The sequence below is a fragment of the Saccopteryx leptura genome, chromosome 2 (genome assembly GCF_036850995.1).
Source record: "Saccopteryx leptura isolate mSacLep1 chromosome 2, mSacLep1_pri_phased_curated, whole genome shotgun sequence".
Classification (NCBI taxonomy): domain Eukaryota; kingdom Metazoa; phylum Chordata; class Mammalia; order Chiroptera; family Emballonuridae; genus Saccopteryx; species Saccopteryx leptura.
The window spans coordinates 36,755,346-36,774,350 of record NC_089504.1 but is presented as its reverse complement, the minus strand read 5'-3'; the positions used below and the strand labels follow the sequence as shown (position 1 = coordinate 36,774,350).

At 41.8% G+C, this 19,005-nt stretch overlaps 1 protein-coding gene across 2 annotated transcripts in view; it reads left to right on the top strand.

Annotated features, from left to right (window-relative positions):
- MELK (maternal embryonic leucine zipper kinase) overlaps positions 1–19,005 on the top strand; it is an 86,545-nt gene that overhangs the window by 7,104 nt on the left and 60,436 nt on the right. For both annotated transcript variants that reach the window (XM_066365648.1, XM_066365649.1), the window contains 7 exons: positions 671–766; positions 3,053–3,138; positions 5,182–5,298; positions 10,393–10,536; positions 11,647–11,715; positions 13,456–13,548; positions 16,998–17,096. In XM_066365648.1, coding sequence (XP_066221745.1) covers positions 709–766; positions 3,053–3,138; positions 5,182–5,298; positions 10,393–10,536; positions 11,647–11,715; positions 13,456–13,548; positions 16,998–17,096 — 666 coding nt within the window. In that variant the 5' untranslated portion in view covers positions 671–708. The remainder of the gene's footprint in view (positions 1–670; positions 767–3,052; positions 3,139–5,181; positions 5,299–10,392; positions 10,537–11,646; positions 11,716–13,455; positions 13,549–16,997; positions 17,097–19,005) is intronic.

The window sequence follows — 19,005 nt, the reverse complement described above, 5'->3', positions numbered from 1 at the left end:
ACTGAGCCAGCTGGCCAGGGCCGGTATTTTTTTTTAGCACTTTAAGAGATCCTCTTCTGTCTTAATTATAAAAGTATTCTATTAAAAAGTTTTCGCCTGACCAGGCGGTGGTGCAGTGGATAGAGCATCAGACTGGGATGCGGAAGGACCCAGGTTCGAGACCCCAAGGTCGCCAGCTTGAGTGCAGGCTCATCTGGTTTGAGCAAGGCTCACCAGCTTGGATCCAAGGTCGCTGGCTCCAGCAAGGGGTTGCTCGGTCTGCTGAAGGCCCGCGGTCAAGGCACATGTGAGAAAGCAATCAATGAACAACTAAGGTGTTGCAACGCGCAATGAAAAACTAATGATTGATGCTTTTCATCTCTCTCTGTTCCTGTCTGTGTGTCCCTGTCTATCCCTCTCTCTGACTCACTCTCTGTCTCTGTGAAAAATAAATGAATAAATAAAAATTAAAAAAAAAAAAGTTTTCAAGGTTTATCTTTCATATTTAAGTCTCTCCTTGATCTGGAATTGATTTTTATGTGAGATAGGAATCCCATATTTTTTTCATATGGCTAATAAGCTTTTCCAGTATCATTTATATGCCCAACACTTGTTTGTATTTGCAGTACAAGAGTGGAGGATGTAATCTCATAATAGTTCCTTTCTTAATCTTGTACTATTTGTCTTACAGGTTCCTTTTGTAATTTTGAGTAAACTTCCAGAAGAACTATGAAAGATTATGATGAACTTCTCAAACACTATGAATTATATGAAACTATTGGGACAGGTAATTGTTATTTTTTTCTTGGGGAGAGAGCCTAGATCAATTATTTGAGATTATAGTGTATTTTGGCAGTCACGAGCTTTCTAGTTTAAACTATGTAGTTTTAAAATTCTTCAAAAGCAAGTGAGAGGAGAGTAGTAGGAGAGAGGACTTGTAAGTAATTTTATTTAGAATAAAAGTCACTGGAGAGTTTTGAGCTAAGGAGTGATCAGACTGTTTTTTAAATTTTATTTTTAAACTGATTTTAGAGAGAGGAGAGAGAAAGAGACTTTGATTTGTCCCATTTATTTATGCATTCATTGGTTGATTCTTTTATGTGCCCTGACTGGGGATAGAACTTGCAACCTTGGTGTATCGGGACTATGTTCTAACCAGCTGAGCCAACTGGCCAGGGGCTGACCTTTGCTTTTTATATTTATTTATGACAGAGAGAGGGACATATAGAGACAGGAAGGGAGAGAGATGAGAAGCATTGATTCGTTATTGTGGCACCTTAGTTGTTCATTGACTGCTTTCTCATATGTGCCTTGACCCAGGAACTCCAGCCTAGCCAGTGATCCCTTGCTCAAGCCAGTGACCTTTGGGCTCAAACTAGTGACCTTGGACTTCAACTCAGTGACCTTTGGGCTCAATCCAGCAACCATGGGTCATATCTATGATCCCACGCTCAAGCCAGCAACCCCGTGCTCAAGCTGGTGAGCCTTGGTCAAACCAGATGAGCCTGCGCTCAAGCTGGCAACCTCACGGTTTTGAACCTGAGTCCCCCGTGTCCTAGTCTGATGCTCTATCCACTGCGCCACTGCCTGGTCAGGCTGACCTTTGTTTTTAAGGGTCACTCTCTCTGCTTGGTTGTGAAAAGATTTGTTTGGGGAGGGCAAGGGCAGAAGCAGAGAGACATTAGGAGGTTATTGCAGTAATAACCCAGTGAACGATGATGGAGATGATGGTGACTTTGATAAGGGAGATAGTAGTGAAGGTGGTGAAGGAGTGGAATTCTGTATACAAACATCTACAAACGTGTGTGTTGATTTACTGAGGGGTAACACAGTCAAAGATGCAGTGTACTAATCTTGATGGAGTTTTGTGGGGTTTTTTTTGTAAGGATAGAAAGAGTCAGAGAGAGGGATAGATAGGGACAGACAGGAACAGAGAGAGATGAGAAGCATCAACCATCAGTTTTTCATTGCGACGCCTTAGTTGTTCATTGATTGCTTTCTCATATGTGCCTTGACCACGAGCCTTCAGCAGACCAAGTAACCCCTTGCTCGAGCCAGCGACCTTGGGTCCAAGCTGATGAGCTTTTTGCTCAAGCCAGATGAGCCCGTGCTCAAGCTGGCGACCTTGGGGTCTCGAACCTGGGTCCTCCGCATCGCAGTCTAATGCTCTATCCACTGTGCCACCACCTGGTCAGGCTTGATCCAGTTTTGAAACATAATTGCTTATCTTAACCGTTTTAAAACTGAATGGAAGTTTTGTTATTTGACTTTTATCTCAGCCACTTTATATTGGGTTCTAGCAATGGTAATTATAAAGCAGTTTTTTTAATTAAACTTAATTGGAGTGACACTGGTTACCATAATTTTACAGGTTTCAGATGTCCAATTCTTCAACATATTTCTGTACACCATATTGTGTGCTCACCCTCCCCACATATAAAGCAAATATATAAAGAGTGAATTCTGTTTTCCTACTTATTCATTAAAAAATTAAAGATATACTTTTCTTTTTTTTTACAGAGACAGAGAGAGAATCAGAGAGAGGGATAGATAGAGACAGATAGACAGGAACAGAGAGAGATGAGAAGCATCAATCATTAGTTTTTCATTGCGATACCTTAGTTGTTCATTGACTGCTTTCTCATATGTGCCCTGACCGTGGGCCTTCAGCAGACCGAGTAACCCCTTGCTTGAGCCAACGACCTTGGCTCCAACCTGGTGAGCTTTTTGCTCAAACCAGATGATGCCGCGCTCAAGCTGGTGGCCTCGAGGTCTCGAAGCTGGGTCCTCTGTATCCCAGTCTGACGTTCTATCCACTGTGCCACTGCCTGGTCAGGCAAGATATACTTTGATGGTATAAAAATTTCAGCTAGACTTTGGATAAGGTGAAGTTAGGGTCATGGCTAACACTTTGGAAGCAATAGGAACAAAGAGCCATAAACTTACAGGAATTGTGGATTGGTAGAGCCTTCAAAATCATATGGAACAGTATTTGTGCCCAAGTTCTTAGTTTGCTCTGATGTTGATATTTGGGTTAGTCTTGCTTATCTCTTCATAATTTTCCTATACTTAGGTGGCTTTGCAAAGGTCAAGCTTGCCTGCCATATCCTCACTGGAGAAATGGTAGCTATAAAAATCATGGATAAAAATGCATTAGGGGTAAGTTTTAAATTTTTTAAAAGATATTTATAGATTAGTTTTGTGAATTAAAACCTAAATTTTCTCTAATTACTACTACTAATCTAGATATTACTTTTATTTTTTTAGATCTTTTAAAAATTATTGATTGGGCCCTGGCCGGTTGGCTCAGTGGTAGAGCGTCGGTCTGGCGTGCAAGGGGTCCCGGGTTCGATTCCCAGCCAGGGCACACAGGAGAAGCGCCCATCTGCTTCTCCACCCCTCCCTCTCTCCTTCCTCTCTGTCTCTCTCTTCCCCTCCCGCAGCGAGGCTCCATTGGAGCAAAGATGGCCCGGGCGCTGGAGATGGCTCCTTGGCCTCTGCCTCAGGCGCTAGAGTGGCTCTGGTCGCGACAGAGTGATGCCCCGGAGGGGCAGAGCATTGCCCCCTGGTGGGCAGAGCCGGGTGGATCCCGGTCGGGCGCATGCGGGAGTCTGTCTGACTGTCTCTCCCCGTTTCCAGCTTCGGAAAAATACAAAGAAAAAAAAAATTAAAAAAAAAAATTATTGATTGGTTTGAGAGAGAGAAAGACATGTTTTGTTGTTCCACTTACTTATGCATTCATTGGTTGATTCTTGTATATGTGTCCTGATCAGGGATTGAACCTGAAACCTTGGTGTATCAGGACAACACTAATCAGCTGAGCTACCTGGCCAGGGCAGTACTCTTATTAGAATAATATTTCTATAGCTTTCTAAATTGTCAATTATGTATAATTGCCAGGTTTTTTTACAAAGCGGTTACTTTGTCCTTAATTTTAATGCAAGGCAATGGCACATATTTGAAGCCTATAGGGTCCAGTTTTCTGCAGTTGTTTCATAGTCTTATAGTATTTCTAGATATTAGTATTTCCCTTCTTTATCTTCTCATGATACTCTTACCCAGGGTTATTTTATAGTATAGGTAGATCTTATGCATCAGAATTTTATTCAAAGTGACCTTAGAAGTTATCTAATGAAATCCTCCTTTTCTTTCTTTACTTCTTTCTAAGAAAAAATATGGGCTCAGTTTCTGAGTTATGGAGCAACAGCCCCAGTTGGGCAGAGCATCCCCCTCTAGTGGGCTTGCTGGGTAGATCCCAGTCAGGGCGCCTGTGAGAGTCTGTCTGACTGCCTCCCCTCCTCTCACTAAGGGAAAAACATAAGAAATTCTTTCAGCTTGGCTTATTCTTTTCCTTCCCAACTAGCATTTTATTTTGAAAAATTTTAAGCCCCTAGAAATATTGGAGACTGAGACAGTGAATAAATACCCTCATACCTTTCTTTTTTTTTTTTCTTTTCATTTTTCCGAAGCTGGAAATGGGGAGGCAGTCAGACAGACTCCCGGATGCGCCTGGCCGGGATCCACCCAGTATGCCCACCAGGGGGCGATGCTTTGCCCCTCTGGGGCGTCGCTCTGTTGCGTCCAGAGCCATTCTAGTGCCTGAGGCAGAGGCCACAGAGCCATCCTCAGCGCCTGGGCCATCTTTGCTCCAGTGGAGCCTCGCTGCGGGAGGGGAAGAGAGAGACAGAGAGGAAGGAGAGGGGGAGGGGTGGAGAAGCAAATGGGTGCCTCTCCTGTGTGCCCTGGCCGGGAATCGAACCCGGGACTCCTGCACGCCAGGCCGACGCTCTATCGCTGAGCCAACCGGCCAGGGCCTTACCTTTCTTTCATCTGCATTCATCGATCTTTAGTTCAGCATGCCTCTATGGAACATTGCTAAGAATAAAACTGGTTGCTCAGGTGTGGACACTAAGTAGTGTTTCTGTCATTTTCCTTGTTTGGAAGGCTAACCTGTGGGAGTTTGAGATTGAAGAAATTTTTCTGCACTTTGTATTATTAACACTCATTGAACTTGTCTTTCATAAAAACAGTCAAGGCCTTATGTACATACAAACAAGTTTTGTTTTATTTTTCTGTATTGTTAAATAATTGTTTTGAGGCTGTTGATTGCTTTAGCTACTTAGTGTTGAAGCTGTTGACACGGATGCTTGGAACACTTCCCAGATTGGTTTATGGCACATTTAATACAATGTTTTGTCACAGAATGATTTACCACGGATCAAAACAGAGATTGATGCCTTGAAGAACCTGAGACATCAACATATATGCCAACTCTACCATGTGTTAGAGACCGCCAACAAAATATTCCTGGTTCTTGAGGTTCGTAGTATGTTACAGAGAACTAAAAGTATTTTATTGTCTTAGTCTGTGTGAGCTGCTATGACAAATATCATAGACTGGGTAGCTGTGAACAACAGAAACTTATTCCTCACTGTTCTGGAGGCTGGGAATTCCAAGATCAAGGCACCAGTATGGTTGAGTGAAGGCTGTCTTCTTGGTTCAGAGGTGACGCCTTCTCTCTGCCCTTACATGTTGGAAGGGGCAAGGGATCTCTTCAGAGCCTTTTTAAATAGTTTAATTGAATATATTGGGGTGGCATTGGTTACTAAAATTATACAGGTTTTAGGTGTACAGTTCTATAAAACATTATCTGTATATAGTATTGTGTGTTCACCACCCAGAGTCAGTTTCCTTCCATCATCACTTATTCCCCCCATTACCCTCTTTGACCTCCCTAGAGCCTCTTATTTATTTGTTATTTTATTTTATTTATTCATTTTAGAGAGGAGAGAGAGAGAGAGAAGGGGGGGAGGAGCAGGAAGCATCAACCCTCATATGTGCCTGGACCAGTCAAGCCCAGGGTTTTGACCTGGTGACCTCAGCATTCCAGGTTGATGCTTATCTACTGTGCTACCACAGGTCAGGGCTCTAGAGCCGTGGTAGTGAACCTTTTCATTTTTATTTTTATTTATTTATTTGCATTTTTCTGAAGTTGGAAACGGGGAGGCAGTCAGACAGATTCCCGCATGCACCTGACCGGTATCCATCTGGCATGCCCACCAGGGGGTGATGTTCTGCCCATCTGGGGCATCACTCTGCTGCAACCAGAGCCATTCTAGCACCTGAGGCAGAGGCCACAGAGCCATCCTCGGTGCCTGTGCCAACTTTGCTCCAATGGAGCCTTGGCTGCAGGAGGGGAAGAGAGAGACAGAGAAGAAGGAGAGGGGGAGGGGTGGAGAAGCAGATGGGCGCTTCTCCTGTGTGCCCTGACCAGAAATCGAACCCGGAACTCCCGCACGCCAGGCCGACGCTCTACCACTGAGCCAACCGGCCAGGGCTGGTGAACCTTTTTTTAAAAACCGCCCACTTTTGCAGTGCAGGTCAACCTGGTCCCTTCCGCCCACTAGTGGGCGTTCCAGCTTTCATGGTGGGCCAATTGCAGCACCATTTGGTTGCTCTGCTACCACCCACCATGAAAGCTGGAATGCCCACTAGTGGACGGGAGGAACCAGGTTGACCAGCACTGCAAAAGTGGGCGGTTTTTATGAAAAGGTTCGTCATCATGGCTTTAGAGCCTCTTATAAGAACACTGCTTTCATTCATGATGGCTTCACTCTTGTGCTCATCACCTCCCAAAGCCACCTCCTAATACCATCTTTGTGGGTTAGGACTTCAACATGAATTTTGGGTGGGAACAAACATTCATACCATTTCCATTCACTTTATCTGTAGTGAAGAGAATCATGTGTCACCTGAAAGATTAGAATATATATTAAGTGGCTTACTTGTTTGAGTTTTGTCTATAACAATATAGATCAAGTAGACATGTATAATAAATTGGGGATTCATGTAAACATACTGTTTCTAACATACTCCTCATGGAAGGTGTGGTTTAGTGGACAGAATACATTAGAATTTGTTCCTATGGGGAGGGATTCATTTCAATTTATTGTCTTACAGTTATGGAGGCTGGAAGTCTGAAATCCAGGTGTGGGCAAGGTTTATTCTGGAGAATATGTTCTTTGCCTCTTTCCTAGTTTTTGCTGGTTGCTGGTAATATTTGGCATTCCTTGGCTTATAGATGCATCACTCCCATTCTCTCCTCTATCTTCAAATGGTCCACCCTAATCCAATATGACCTCATTTGATTTGATTACATCTACAAAGATTTTATTTACAAATAAGGTCATGTTTACTGGTACCGGGTGTTAGGATTTGAACATATCTTTTTGGGGAACATAGTTGCACCCACAGCCTGTAGGTAGCTTTCATTGTATGTGTTACACGAACCAAACTCTTTTAAGTTTTAACCTGCCCTTTTTGGCTTGAAGCATCAAGTCTTTAGAACTTGCATCATTCATCTCTGTTCATTTTTCTTATTCTCAGCCAAATAATTTGTAACTGCTCATCATTCTCACAGATTAGCTCTGTTTTTTGTTTTTTTTTTTATTTTTTATTTTTCTGAAGTGAGAAATGGGGGGAGGCAGACAGACAGACTCCTGCATGCGCCTTGCCAGGATCCACCCGGCATGCCCACCAGGTGCAGATGCTCGGCCCCTCTGGGGTGTTGCTCTGCTGCAATCGGAGCCATTCTAACGCCTGAGGCAGAGGCCATGAAACCATCCTCAGAGCCTGGGCCAACTTTGCTCCAATGGAGCCTTGGCTGCAGGAGAGAGATAGAGAGAAAGGAGAGGGGGAAGGGTGGAGAAGCAAATGGGCACTTCTCCTATGTGCCCTGGCCGGGAATTGAACCTGGGACTTCCACACGCCAGGCCAATGCTCTACTGCTGAGCTAACTGGCCAGGGCAGATTAGCTCTGTTTTTAAAGCACATTAAAATTTTATAATGCTGGAAGTTTTGGACCCAGAACTATTTTCTTTTTTACACTGTAGATCCACTCACATGGTCAACAGTGGTGATTTACAAAAGCTGATCCCTTTGTCCAAATTAAACACTTAAAAAACACACACACAATAAAACTGAAACCAAGAAAACAATCTCCACGAACCTAGGACAAAATTTAAAATGCATGAGAGAGTATATATTAAAAAAGTAAAATTCTCTCTTGCCTGTATCCCAGTTATCCTGATTCTTTTCACTTTTCTTGTTTTCCTGTAGGTTTTCTGTGTACTTACAAAACCTATGTATACTTTATACATATGTATGTGTGTGTAGCTTATTGGTTTCTGTCATAAACGGTCACATACTATATTATTCTGTACCTTGTATTTTTTTCCCCATTTTACATTTTGGCCCGGAGACTGTCTATTTACATTTATAAACACTTTTTTTTTTCACTTTTGATTTTGTGTGTGTGTGTGTGTGTGTGTGTGTGTGTGTGTGTGTGTGACAGAGACAGAAGGACAGATAGGGACAGACAGACAGGAGGGAGAGAGATGAGAAGCATCAATCCTTCATTGACACCTTAGTTGTTCATTAATTGCTTCTCATATGTGCCTTGACCAGGAGGCTACGGTAGAGTGAGTGACTCCTTGCTCAAGCCAGCGAGCAACCTTGGGCTTCAAGCCAGTGACCTTTGGGCTCAAAGTCAGCGACCATGGGGTTGTGTCTATGATCCCATGCTCAAGCCAGATGAGCCTGCACTCAAATTGGCGACCTTGAGGTTTCTAACCTGGATCCTCTGTGTCCCAGTCCGATACTCTATCCACTGTGCCACCACCTGGTTAGGCACTTTTTTGTGTGTTTGTGTGACAGAGACAGAGAGAGGGACAGATAGGGACAGACAGGAAGGGAGAGATGAGAAGCATCAATTCTTCATTGTGGCACCTTAGTTTTTCATTGATTGCTTTCTCATATGTGACTTGACCGGGGTGCTACAGCAGAAGGAGTGACCCCTTGCTCAAGCCAGAGACCTTGGGCTCAGGCTGGTGAGACTTGCTCAAACCAGATGAGCCCATACTCAAGCTGGCGACCTCGGGGTTTCGAACCTGGGTCCTTCAAGTTACCGTCCAACATTCTATCCACTGTGCCACTGCCTGGTCAGGCTAGTTAGGCACTTTTGATGTTTTTGTTTCACTTTATTTTGTATTTCTTTATTTGAAAATATAAAGTAGGCTTTTTAATGTAAATCTTTTTGGATAGCATTGAAAAAAGTAGACTATTGAGGTATAATTTATATATAATAAAATGCACACATTAGGTATACAATTTGAAAAAGGTTCACACCTGTTATTTCCCACCCCAGTCCAAGTATAAAACATTTTCATCACACCAGCAAGTTTTCTTCTGACCCTTTGATATTAATACCTGTAACCCTGCCCGCCCACAGCACTTCTCAGCAATGACTGATCTGTTTCCTGTCACATTGTGTCAGTTTTACATATTTTAGGACTTGGTGTAAGTAGAATCATACAGTCTGTACCCTTGTACAATTTGGCTTCTTTTGTTCAGCAGAATGCTGTTTGCAAGTCACCATATCAATAATGATTTCTAAACTTGCAACTATGAAGTCAAAGGCTATATACTATAATTTTAATGGATCTTGCTAAAATGAAGTGAAGTCTTAAATGGAAACCCTAGTTTACAGAAAAAAATGGAGCTGCTCTGGAGAAGAAGGGTGGAAAGCCTAAAGCTCTGTGCTCTGGGATCTCTTCTCCACAACCTCCTAGGAGTCCCTATAGAACTGGGCTCCTGGTACAGATGTAAAATGACAGTCTTCGGGGTAGAGAAGCAGTCATTGCCACTGGAGTTTTGTTTTTTTTTAATTTTTCTGAAGTTGGAAACAGGGAGGCAGTCAGACAGACTCCCGCATGCGCCCGACCGGGATCCACCCGGCATGCCCACCAGGGGGCGATGCTCTGCCCATCCAGGGCATTACTCTGTTGCAACCAGAGCCATTCTAGTGCCTGAGGCAGAGGCCATAGAGCCATCCTCAGCACTTGGGCCATCTTTGCTCCAATGGAGCCTTGGCTGTGGGAGGGGAAGAGAGAGACAGAGAGGAAGGAGAGGGGCAGGGGTGGAGAAGCAGATGGGCGCTTCTCCTGTGTGCCCTGGCCGGGAATCGAACCCTGGACTCCTGCATGCCAGGCTGACGCTCTACCACTGAGCAAACCGGCCAGGGCGCCACTGGAGTTTTTGTTTCAGGTAACTACGCTAAATGTGAGTGCCTTAAGATGAGCAGGGGTTTTAGTACTTTGCCATAAAAATATAAAACCCTGAATGAACTTAAAAATCATAGTGGTAGTTGGTTTTACTTCATGTACCTATAATAAAACTGCTTGAAACCAAGAGCTGCTGTTCTTTCCTGGAATAATTGTTGACTTGTTTGATCCTGAGAGTGTATTTTTGAATATGCCTCACTCAGTTCTCTGACATATAAGTTTTTTATTGTAAATTTCTCTGATGTGAGTTTTGTAAGTAGTGACAATATCTGTGTGACTCTTGCTGTTGAAGCATTGCCCTGGAGGAGAGCTGTTTGACTACATCATTTCCCAGGATCGCCTGTCGGAGGAGGAGACTCGAGTCGTCTTCCGTCAGATCGTGTCCGCAGTTGCTTATGTGCACAGCCAGGGCTATGCCCACAGGGACCTCAAACCAGTAAGTGACTGAGTCACAGATGGTCACCTGAGAGTTCAGCATCATTTACTTATTACTACTAGGCTCTTCCTGTTTAGAATATATCTTTGCTACCCCCCCCCCCCCCCCACTGTAATGTATCACTGGTTTCTCCCTCCTTTTGACTTCTGGTAGGCTTTTTTCAATGGACTTATTATTGACATTCTATTTATCTTCCAATTGCATGTAACATTTTAAATGTCATTGTAGTCAGCTGTGGAATGTAAACCTCAGGATTTTATCTCTAGGAAAGAAGAGTTTTAAGTATTTTCTTTGAGTATATTTTCATCGAGTATTTTCCATTCCTTATTCTTCCTAACCCCAACTTCCTTTCATTTTAATTCCATTATGCCTCAGAAAGGAAAAATTTAGTGCATGGACAGATTGTGCTTTTTAAGGACTTAATAAAAATGTGAATACTCTTCAGTCTGCAGCTCTGACTAATATAGATGACGGTGAACTTGGATTTTAATGTTGCTTGGAACTAGGGTCAGGACCTAGAAATGGTGCAACAAGATATGGCAGAGGTGCTATCCTTTTCCTTCTGTTTGCACCCAACCCTTTGATTTGAGCTCACTCCTTTGGTTTAAATTTGCCTTTAGCACACATTCTTTGCTTGTAGTCAACCTCAGAGTACCAAGGAAAAAATGGTTATACTAGTATGTCTTGAGGGGAAGAGGACTGTAGTTATCAACATTTCTCCTCTCTTGTTTTCTGTACTTGTCATTTCATTCTTTTTATTTTTTATTTTAAAAGATTTTTATTTATTCATTTTAGAGAGGAGAGAGAGAGAGAGAGAGAGAGAGAGAGAGAGAGAGAAGGGGGAGGAGCAGGAAGCATCAACTCCCATTTGTGCCTTAACCAGGCAAGCCCAGGGTTTTGAACTGGCAACCTCAGCATTTCCAGGCCAATGCTTTATCCACTGCGCCACCAATAGTCAGGCTCATTTCATTCTTTATAAAAATGATTTTCACTCTATTGTACCTAGGTTTTTAAGTATAAAAACCTTAAATCATTTTTAGAAATGGCTAGAGGTGGGATATATTAAAAGGAAGTCATTATGTAGTTATGAAAATATCTTTGTTTTTCCAGGAAAATTTGTTGTTTGATGGATATCGTAAATTAAAGCTGATTGACTTTGGTCTCTGTGCGAAACCCAAGGTATGTGTAGAAATAAAAATGTATCTGTTTCCTTTGTAAATGTATACACTAAGGTGTGTTATCTTGCCCTGACTTTTATTAAGATTTGATTAAGCTTGTTTGCATCCACTGAGAAGAATGTTAAATTTTATGCTTTTTCTAAGTTTTCTGAATGCCTTTAATATGTAGCTGAGATAGAGAACTACTGCTCTAGGTCCGAGGTTGGTCCTGCTGAAGACCCAGAGGGCAAGCTGTGAAAATTTGCAGTGCTGGAGTGACACGAGGACATCACAGCACTAATGCTGAGTTGGTCATGTGCTGGCAGTTTGAGTGTGTTGCCACTAGATGATGCTTTTGCTCATACAAGTTTTGGGAATTTAGTGCAAATCTATTCTTTGTTACCCAGAAGGTTATATAATACTTACATTTTGAGAGAAAGTCCCCTTTCTCTACAAAGGGAGGAAAAGTCCCTGTGTGTTTTAAAATTTATTTTATGTATTTTCTTGGTTTGCACTCTATACTTAAGACTGGCATTTTCCAGCGCACTCGTTCTTAGGGGTGTCTGAACTTCCCCCCTCTGCTGTCTGCAGCAGAGCTCCTGTGTGGCTGCCTGTTGGACGCTTCCCCCTGAGCTCTCTGACGATGGTACTCACAGTCTCTAAAGTGGGCTATACTCATGAAGAGTGTTGAAATTGTAGACCTATCTTAGCCTTTTGTGGTCCCGTGATTATTGTCTACCCCAGTCAGAATTAGCTAGGTGCACAGGAAGTCAGATTTTGCCCCTTTGGCTGAATGTCTGATTCTTTCTGATTTTTCTCTCCTTCCCTTTGTTCCACAGAGATTGTCAGTGAAGCCTTGTGTCTGGGCACCAAATGGTAGAGGCAAATTTTTTAATTGGCAGGTATATAGAGATTAAAACATACTTGGAGCAGATAAACTGCTTTAAGTCATGTTCTCCACAGGAGGCAGTGGAAAATGTTTGTGACAGACTCCGGTAACCTTTGACACACATCAGCACCATCTGAAAAGCAGGGGTTGGCTGGGAGAGGGCTGCCTCAGCTCTCTGCTGAGGAGCTCGCTGTGGGCATGTTCTTGCAGTTATCAGTGAAGTCTCACAATTGCGCAAGTCACTTGCCCGTTGTAGAACTCTGTACCACAAGTGTTGGGCAGTAGTATCATTTTCAGTCTGTCTTGATATTTCTGTGGGAAAGCAGAGGAGGTTGAGCTGATTCCTCATTTTGCTGAATCTGGAAGCTCAGGTTGTGATAGTTGTTACAACTGAGACTGGGAACCAGACTCCCAAGGCACTGTTCTATGTAACATATTGCTCTCTTTTTCTCTAAGGACAAAGAAAGCTCTTCTGTATTTACAGTAAAGGTTTGATAGTAGAGATAGGACCCAGTAAAGAAGTAATCCGTTTTCCTTGAGTACTTGTGGGTGAGGAGACATGAGTGCTTGAATGTATGCTAAGCCAATTATTATGCAAATAGGTGTCTAGGGAAGTATGAACCTGACTTGGCTGAGCTGAGGAGGGAAGGATTTTGTTCGTGCCAGGTTGTAGTGGGATTGGCAATTCAGAGAAGGTAGAAACCACATATGCACGCATGCGTGCAGGTAGAGAGTTGGCCCCAGAAATATTTTATTTGGGGTCATTCTTCATCATCTAGTTTTTCTTTGCTTGTGCTGCAAGAATGTTTATCAAGGTTTTAATTTCCTTAAGAGCTGTAATTAATAAGTGTTTCATTTGTAATTTATTGGCAGGGTAACAAGGATTACCATCTACAGACATGCTGTGGGAGTCTGGCTTATGCAGCACCCGAATTAATACAAGGCAAATCATATCTAGGACCAGAGGTAATTATTTATTGGTTAATTCAGTATATAATCAATATAAATTTATTGGTGACCTGTAGTAAGTCAGGCACTGTGTACTGGGGATATAATGATGAGGTAAGAAGTAATCTTGTCAGTTAATGAGTTCAGTCTGTTCAGTGGGTGAGATATATAAAATAACAAATGAACAACTTGCAAAAAATATTATAATACATTGTATACTTACGAAGCAAAGATATATTTCTGGAGTCCTTGTTGTGGTTGCTTTTGTGTTAAACAGTGCCATAGGTGACTGTCTAGTCCAGCCAGGTAGAGCGCAAGGCCAGGGTTGCAGGCTCGGTTTTCAGAGATGCTGGTTAGCACAGAGACAAATCTATACTTTGTCCATAGCCAACTACCATTCAAGGCCAGCTGTCCTGTATAGGAGGAGGCCCAGGCTCAGGCCTCGTCATTTCCTGCTTTACCCCTAGCTGTAGCAAGCTCATCAGCCCCTTCCATTCTCTGGAGTACTAATTTTGCTGAGATTAATATCGTAAGAAAAGTTTAGTCATCAGAAACTCAGGAATAACTTGCTGGGATGAACAGTTTTTTTTAGTTCAGAATATCTCCAAAATTTTAATGTGTTCTTGTTCTTGTACAGTGTGATCCTTTGGGAGGGGACCAGTACAGATAGCAGCTGGTCTCAATTTTACTTGCCTACAGAATCCACTTTTTATGTGATGTATCTTTTGGAACTAGTATTTATGGGAGAAACTTTGAGATATGCTGTTCACTTAATTTGTAACACTTAGATGGGAATTAACTTGTTTTTCGTGACATTTTAGTTGGATATAATCTCACACTTAGGTAACAGTTGCAAATATGGAATGAGACACTTGTATGTATAATTAGTCAAATTCACAACTGTTTACATCTTTTCCTATTTGCCTTATCATCTTTCTCTGTGTTTATGTATATGGATACTGTTTTCTGAACCAATTGAATGAGTTGGAGACATATCTCTATCATTAAATACTATATATAGGTTTCCTAAAAGCAAGGACCTCTTTTATAACTGTACTTTAGTTGTCAAAGTCATGGAATTTAACATCGATACAATTTATTTAATCCACAATTCATATTCAAATAGTGTCAATTGTACCAGTAGTGCCCATTACAGCTATATTATCTCTTCAGTTCAGGGTCATGCATTGCATTTAGTTGTCGTGTTTCTTTGGTCCTCTTTAATCCAGAAGAGTTCCTTGGGCTTTCTGTCTGTTCCCTGATATGGGCATATTTGAGGAAGTCAGTTATTTTGTAGGAATGGGCCTCAATTTGAATTTGTCTAATGCTCTGTTATGATTGGATTCAGGTTATTTTTGGCAGAAATAGCACAGAAAGTGTTGTGGTCTTCTCAGAGCGTCATAAGAAAGGGAAAAAGTTTTACTGAGTAGGTATCATACATAGTCTTGGAATTATGCTAGATCCTTTTTTATTCTTTCAGTTGTGGTAAAATACACATGACATAAAATCTGAACATTTCTTTGAACCATGAGAACCATTTTTAAGTGTACAGTTCATTAGTGTTAGGTATATTCACATTGTTGTACAATCAGTCTCTAGAGCTTTCATCTTGTAAGTTTTTATCTTGCAAAACTGAATCTATTATGCATTAAACAGCTACTCTTTATTCCTCCCTTTCCTTGTAACTACCCTTTCACTTTCTGTCTCCATGAATTTGAGTAGCCTAGGTACCTTAGTGGAGTCATACACTGTTTGTCTTTTCGTGACTGGCTTATTTCACTTAGCATAATGTCCTCAAGATTCATTTATGTTGTAGCATGTGACAGGGTTTCCTTCCTTTTTCAAGTTAAATAATATGCCATTGTATGTGTATACCACATTTTGTTTATCCATTCATCCATGAATGGATGCTGAGATTGCTTCTACTGTTTGGTTATTGTGAATAATACTGATAGGAATAAGTATCTTTTTGAGACCTTACTTTCAATTATCTTGGATATATACCCCAAAATGGAATGACTGGATCATATAATGCTATAATTTAATTTTTTGAGAAGCTGCCATACTGCTTTTCATTGTGACAGCAACATTTTGCATTCTCACAACAGTGCACAAGGATTCCACATGCTAGATACTTTTTATAATTTTTATTTAAGCCCCACAAAAATCCTTTGAATGAATACTGTTATTTCATTTCATCAGATAAAGAAGATGAAGAATTTGAGACACAGAAATTAAATACCTTCAGAGGGTCACACAGCTGGTAGCTGTTAGGTCAGGATTTGAACTGAGAAAGACTTTACTGCAGTGGTTTTCAACCACTGGTCCACCAGAAATTTTGTGCCAGTCTGCAAAAGCGTTAACCATCTTGATGTTATGTGAAGATTCTAGAGGCTATAACCATTGGGTCTATAATCTTCATACAATATCTTCATACAATATCTTCATACAAGGGTGGTTAACTCTTCTGTAGACCTGTGTGGAATGTCTGGCGGACCGGCATCAATCTGCAGACCAGCAGTTAAAAACCACTGCTTTCCTGCATACCTGTACTCTGCACTGTTCCAGCCAGTGTTTTGGAAGGACTGATAATCATATGCTTCATGCTCATAAGATTCCTAGAGGACTGTGATGAGGTCCTCCTGGTTTGAATGCATCTGAAATTTTCTTACAGTAGCTTTAAATTGTTTTATCCATTTCAGTTTGACTTTCTATCCTTTTATTATTTAAAAATAAGATGTTGCTTACCTGTTAAAATTTTCCTAAGGCTCAAATGAGGATGGAATCTGTGACTTCTCAGCCAACAGTTCTTCATTATTGACAAAGGCCAAACACTGTTTGTGTAAGTAGTTAGGGCTTAGGACTCATGGGACACATGGATACCTTATGTAAAGGTCAGACTTCTTTCTGGGATTTTGAAACTTGTAGTGCTGTTTGTGCTGGCAGGCTCATTTCTAGCCTCTGTATTTGAAAAGTCAATCATTGAACTTTATTAAGGTTTCTCTACATAGAGAGGACTTTACAGTGCAGCTTATCACATTTGCAGGTTATCAGTAGGAAATTTTAAGACTTGTTTTGATATCCTCATGTGTGTTTACATAACCCTCATAAGTCATAAACCCTCAGTAGCACTATACAGTTGTCTTTCAGAATCAGATACCTGGCCTCATCTCCTTTCTTATTGTGCCCAATTCAGCCCAACCAACTGGAATTTATTTTCTATAAAGCGTTAGGTTCCTGCTAAAGGAGAGTGCACTGATTTGGATGTCAGGTGGCCTGACTTTGGAAAAGCCTTTCTTTCTGGGATTTAGCCCCCCTGTCTGTAGAATGAACAGTTTTAATTGGATGATCTTAGAGCTTTTTACAAGCTCTGTGAAGATTCAGTTATTCTATTAAGTGTACTGCTGTTCTCAGATATGTTCTAAGTTTTTTATTTTTGAGAATTGTTATTTTTCTCTCCCTCTCAGGCAGATGTTTGGAGCATGGGCATACTCTTATATGTGCTTATGTGTGGCTTTCTACCATTTGATGATGATAATGTCATGGTTTTGTATAAGAAGATTATGGTGAGTATGCCAAGGCATAAATTTCAATGCGTACAAAGTGCTTCTATTTATAAAAATGCAAAAACAGACAAGGGTAATGTATGCTGTTAGAAGTCAAGGTAGTGGTTACTTTTGGGAGGTGAGAAGTGACTGGAAGAGGGGCATGGGGACTTCTCTTTTGTTTCTTGATCTGGGTGCTGGTTCTACTTGTGTTTTCAGTGTTTGAAAACTATCAAGGTGTACCCTTATGAGATGTGTACTTTTCTTTTTTTTTTTTTTTTCATTTTTCTGAAGCTGGAAACGGGGAGAGACAGTCAGACAGACTCCCGCATGCGCCCGACCGGGATCCACCCGGCACGCCCACCAGGGGGCGACGCTCTGCCCATCCTGGGCGTCGCCATGTTGCGACCAGAGCCACTCTAGCGCCTGAGGCAGAGGCCACAGAGCCATCCCCAGCGCCCGGGCCATCTTTGCTCCAATGGAGCCTTGGCTGCGGGAGGGGAAGAAAGAGACAGAGAGGAAAGTGCGGCGGAGGGGTGGAGAAGCAAATGGGCGCTTCTCCTATGTGCCCTGGCCGGGAATCGAACCCGGGTCCTCTGCACGCTAGGCCGACGCTCTACCGCTGAGCCAACCGGCCAGGGCCTGAGATGTGTACTTTTCTATATGTATATTATATTTCTTCACTAAGATGCTTAACAGAACAAAAACAAATGGGAAAGTAAACATGTAAGAGGATTTTCCTGGTAAGAGTTTTTGCTTTGAATCCTGAAATGATACTTAAGATCATGGGTCCCCAAACTTTTTACACAGGGGGCCAGTTCACTGTCCCTCAGACCGTTGGAGGGCCAGACTATAAAAAAAACTATGAACAAATCCCTATGCACACTGCACATATCTTATTTTAAAGTAAAAAAACAAAACGGGAACAAATACAATATTTAAAATAAAGAACAAGTAAATTTAAATCAACAAACTGACTAGTATTTCAGTGGGAACTATGGGCCTGCTTTTGGCTAATGAGATGGCCAGTGTGCTCCTCTCACTGACCACCAATGAAAGAGGTGCCCCTTCTAGAAGTGCGGCGCGGGCCAGATAAATGGCCTCAAGGGGCCGCATGCGGCCCGCAGGCTGTAGTTTGGGGACCCCTGCTTTAGATAGTTGTGTTAAATCACATTTTTCTATGGTGAAATAGTGAAAGTGTTTCTTTTTTGAAGGTAAAATTTGGCTTTCAGGTATAATAAAACCACCATAAATTTTGTTAAAATCATATACATCAGAGATAGAAAATAGATTTGTGGTTGCAGGGTGGGGGGAGGGGCAGAGTGCCAGTGAGTAGTGACTGCTGATGGGTACAGGTTTTCTATTTGGGGTGATAAAACATTCTGGAATTAGGTAGTGGTGATGGTTGCACAACTTTGTGAATGTACTAAAACCATTGACTTGTACATTTTAAAAGGGTGGATTTTATGTTGTGTGAATTATACCATTCAATAAAAAATATACCCCAAATTATATATAGCAAGGAAAGTAGTAAAATTCTTTTTAAAGAGTTAATATTCAAAGCAAGGTAGCAAAGGCAGATATGCAAAGAGGACAAAAGAAGACTGTATTGTGTCTGTAGCAAACCAGGGTCAGACCAGCAGAGCAGCTTCTTTGAGTATGGCTTGAATTCAGTTCTGCTTAACAAATATTTCCTGAAAGCCTTCCTTGTATGAGATACCAAAAGGCAAGAACAAAGATCTATGAGACTTGATCGTTGTCCACCAGTTCCTGCTTTCTTGTTGGAGACTGATCCAAGGCTGTCCATCTCAAAAGAGCAAGGGGACAGGGATGCCACCTTATAGCAGAGGTATAAATGAAGTTAATACAGGAGTGGGCATGGGGTTCAGGAGGAGGGGAGATTTGAACAGGGTTTTGAAAGGAAGGTGAA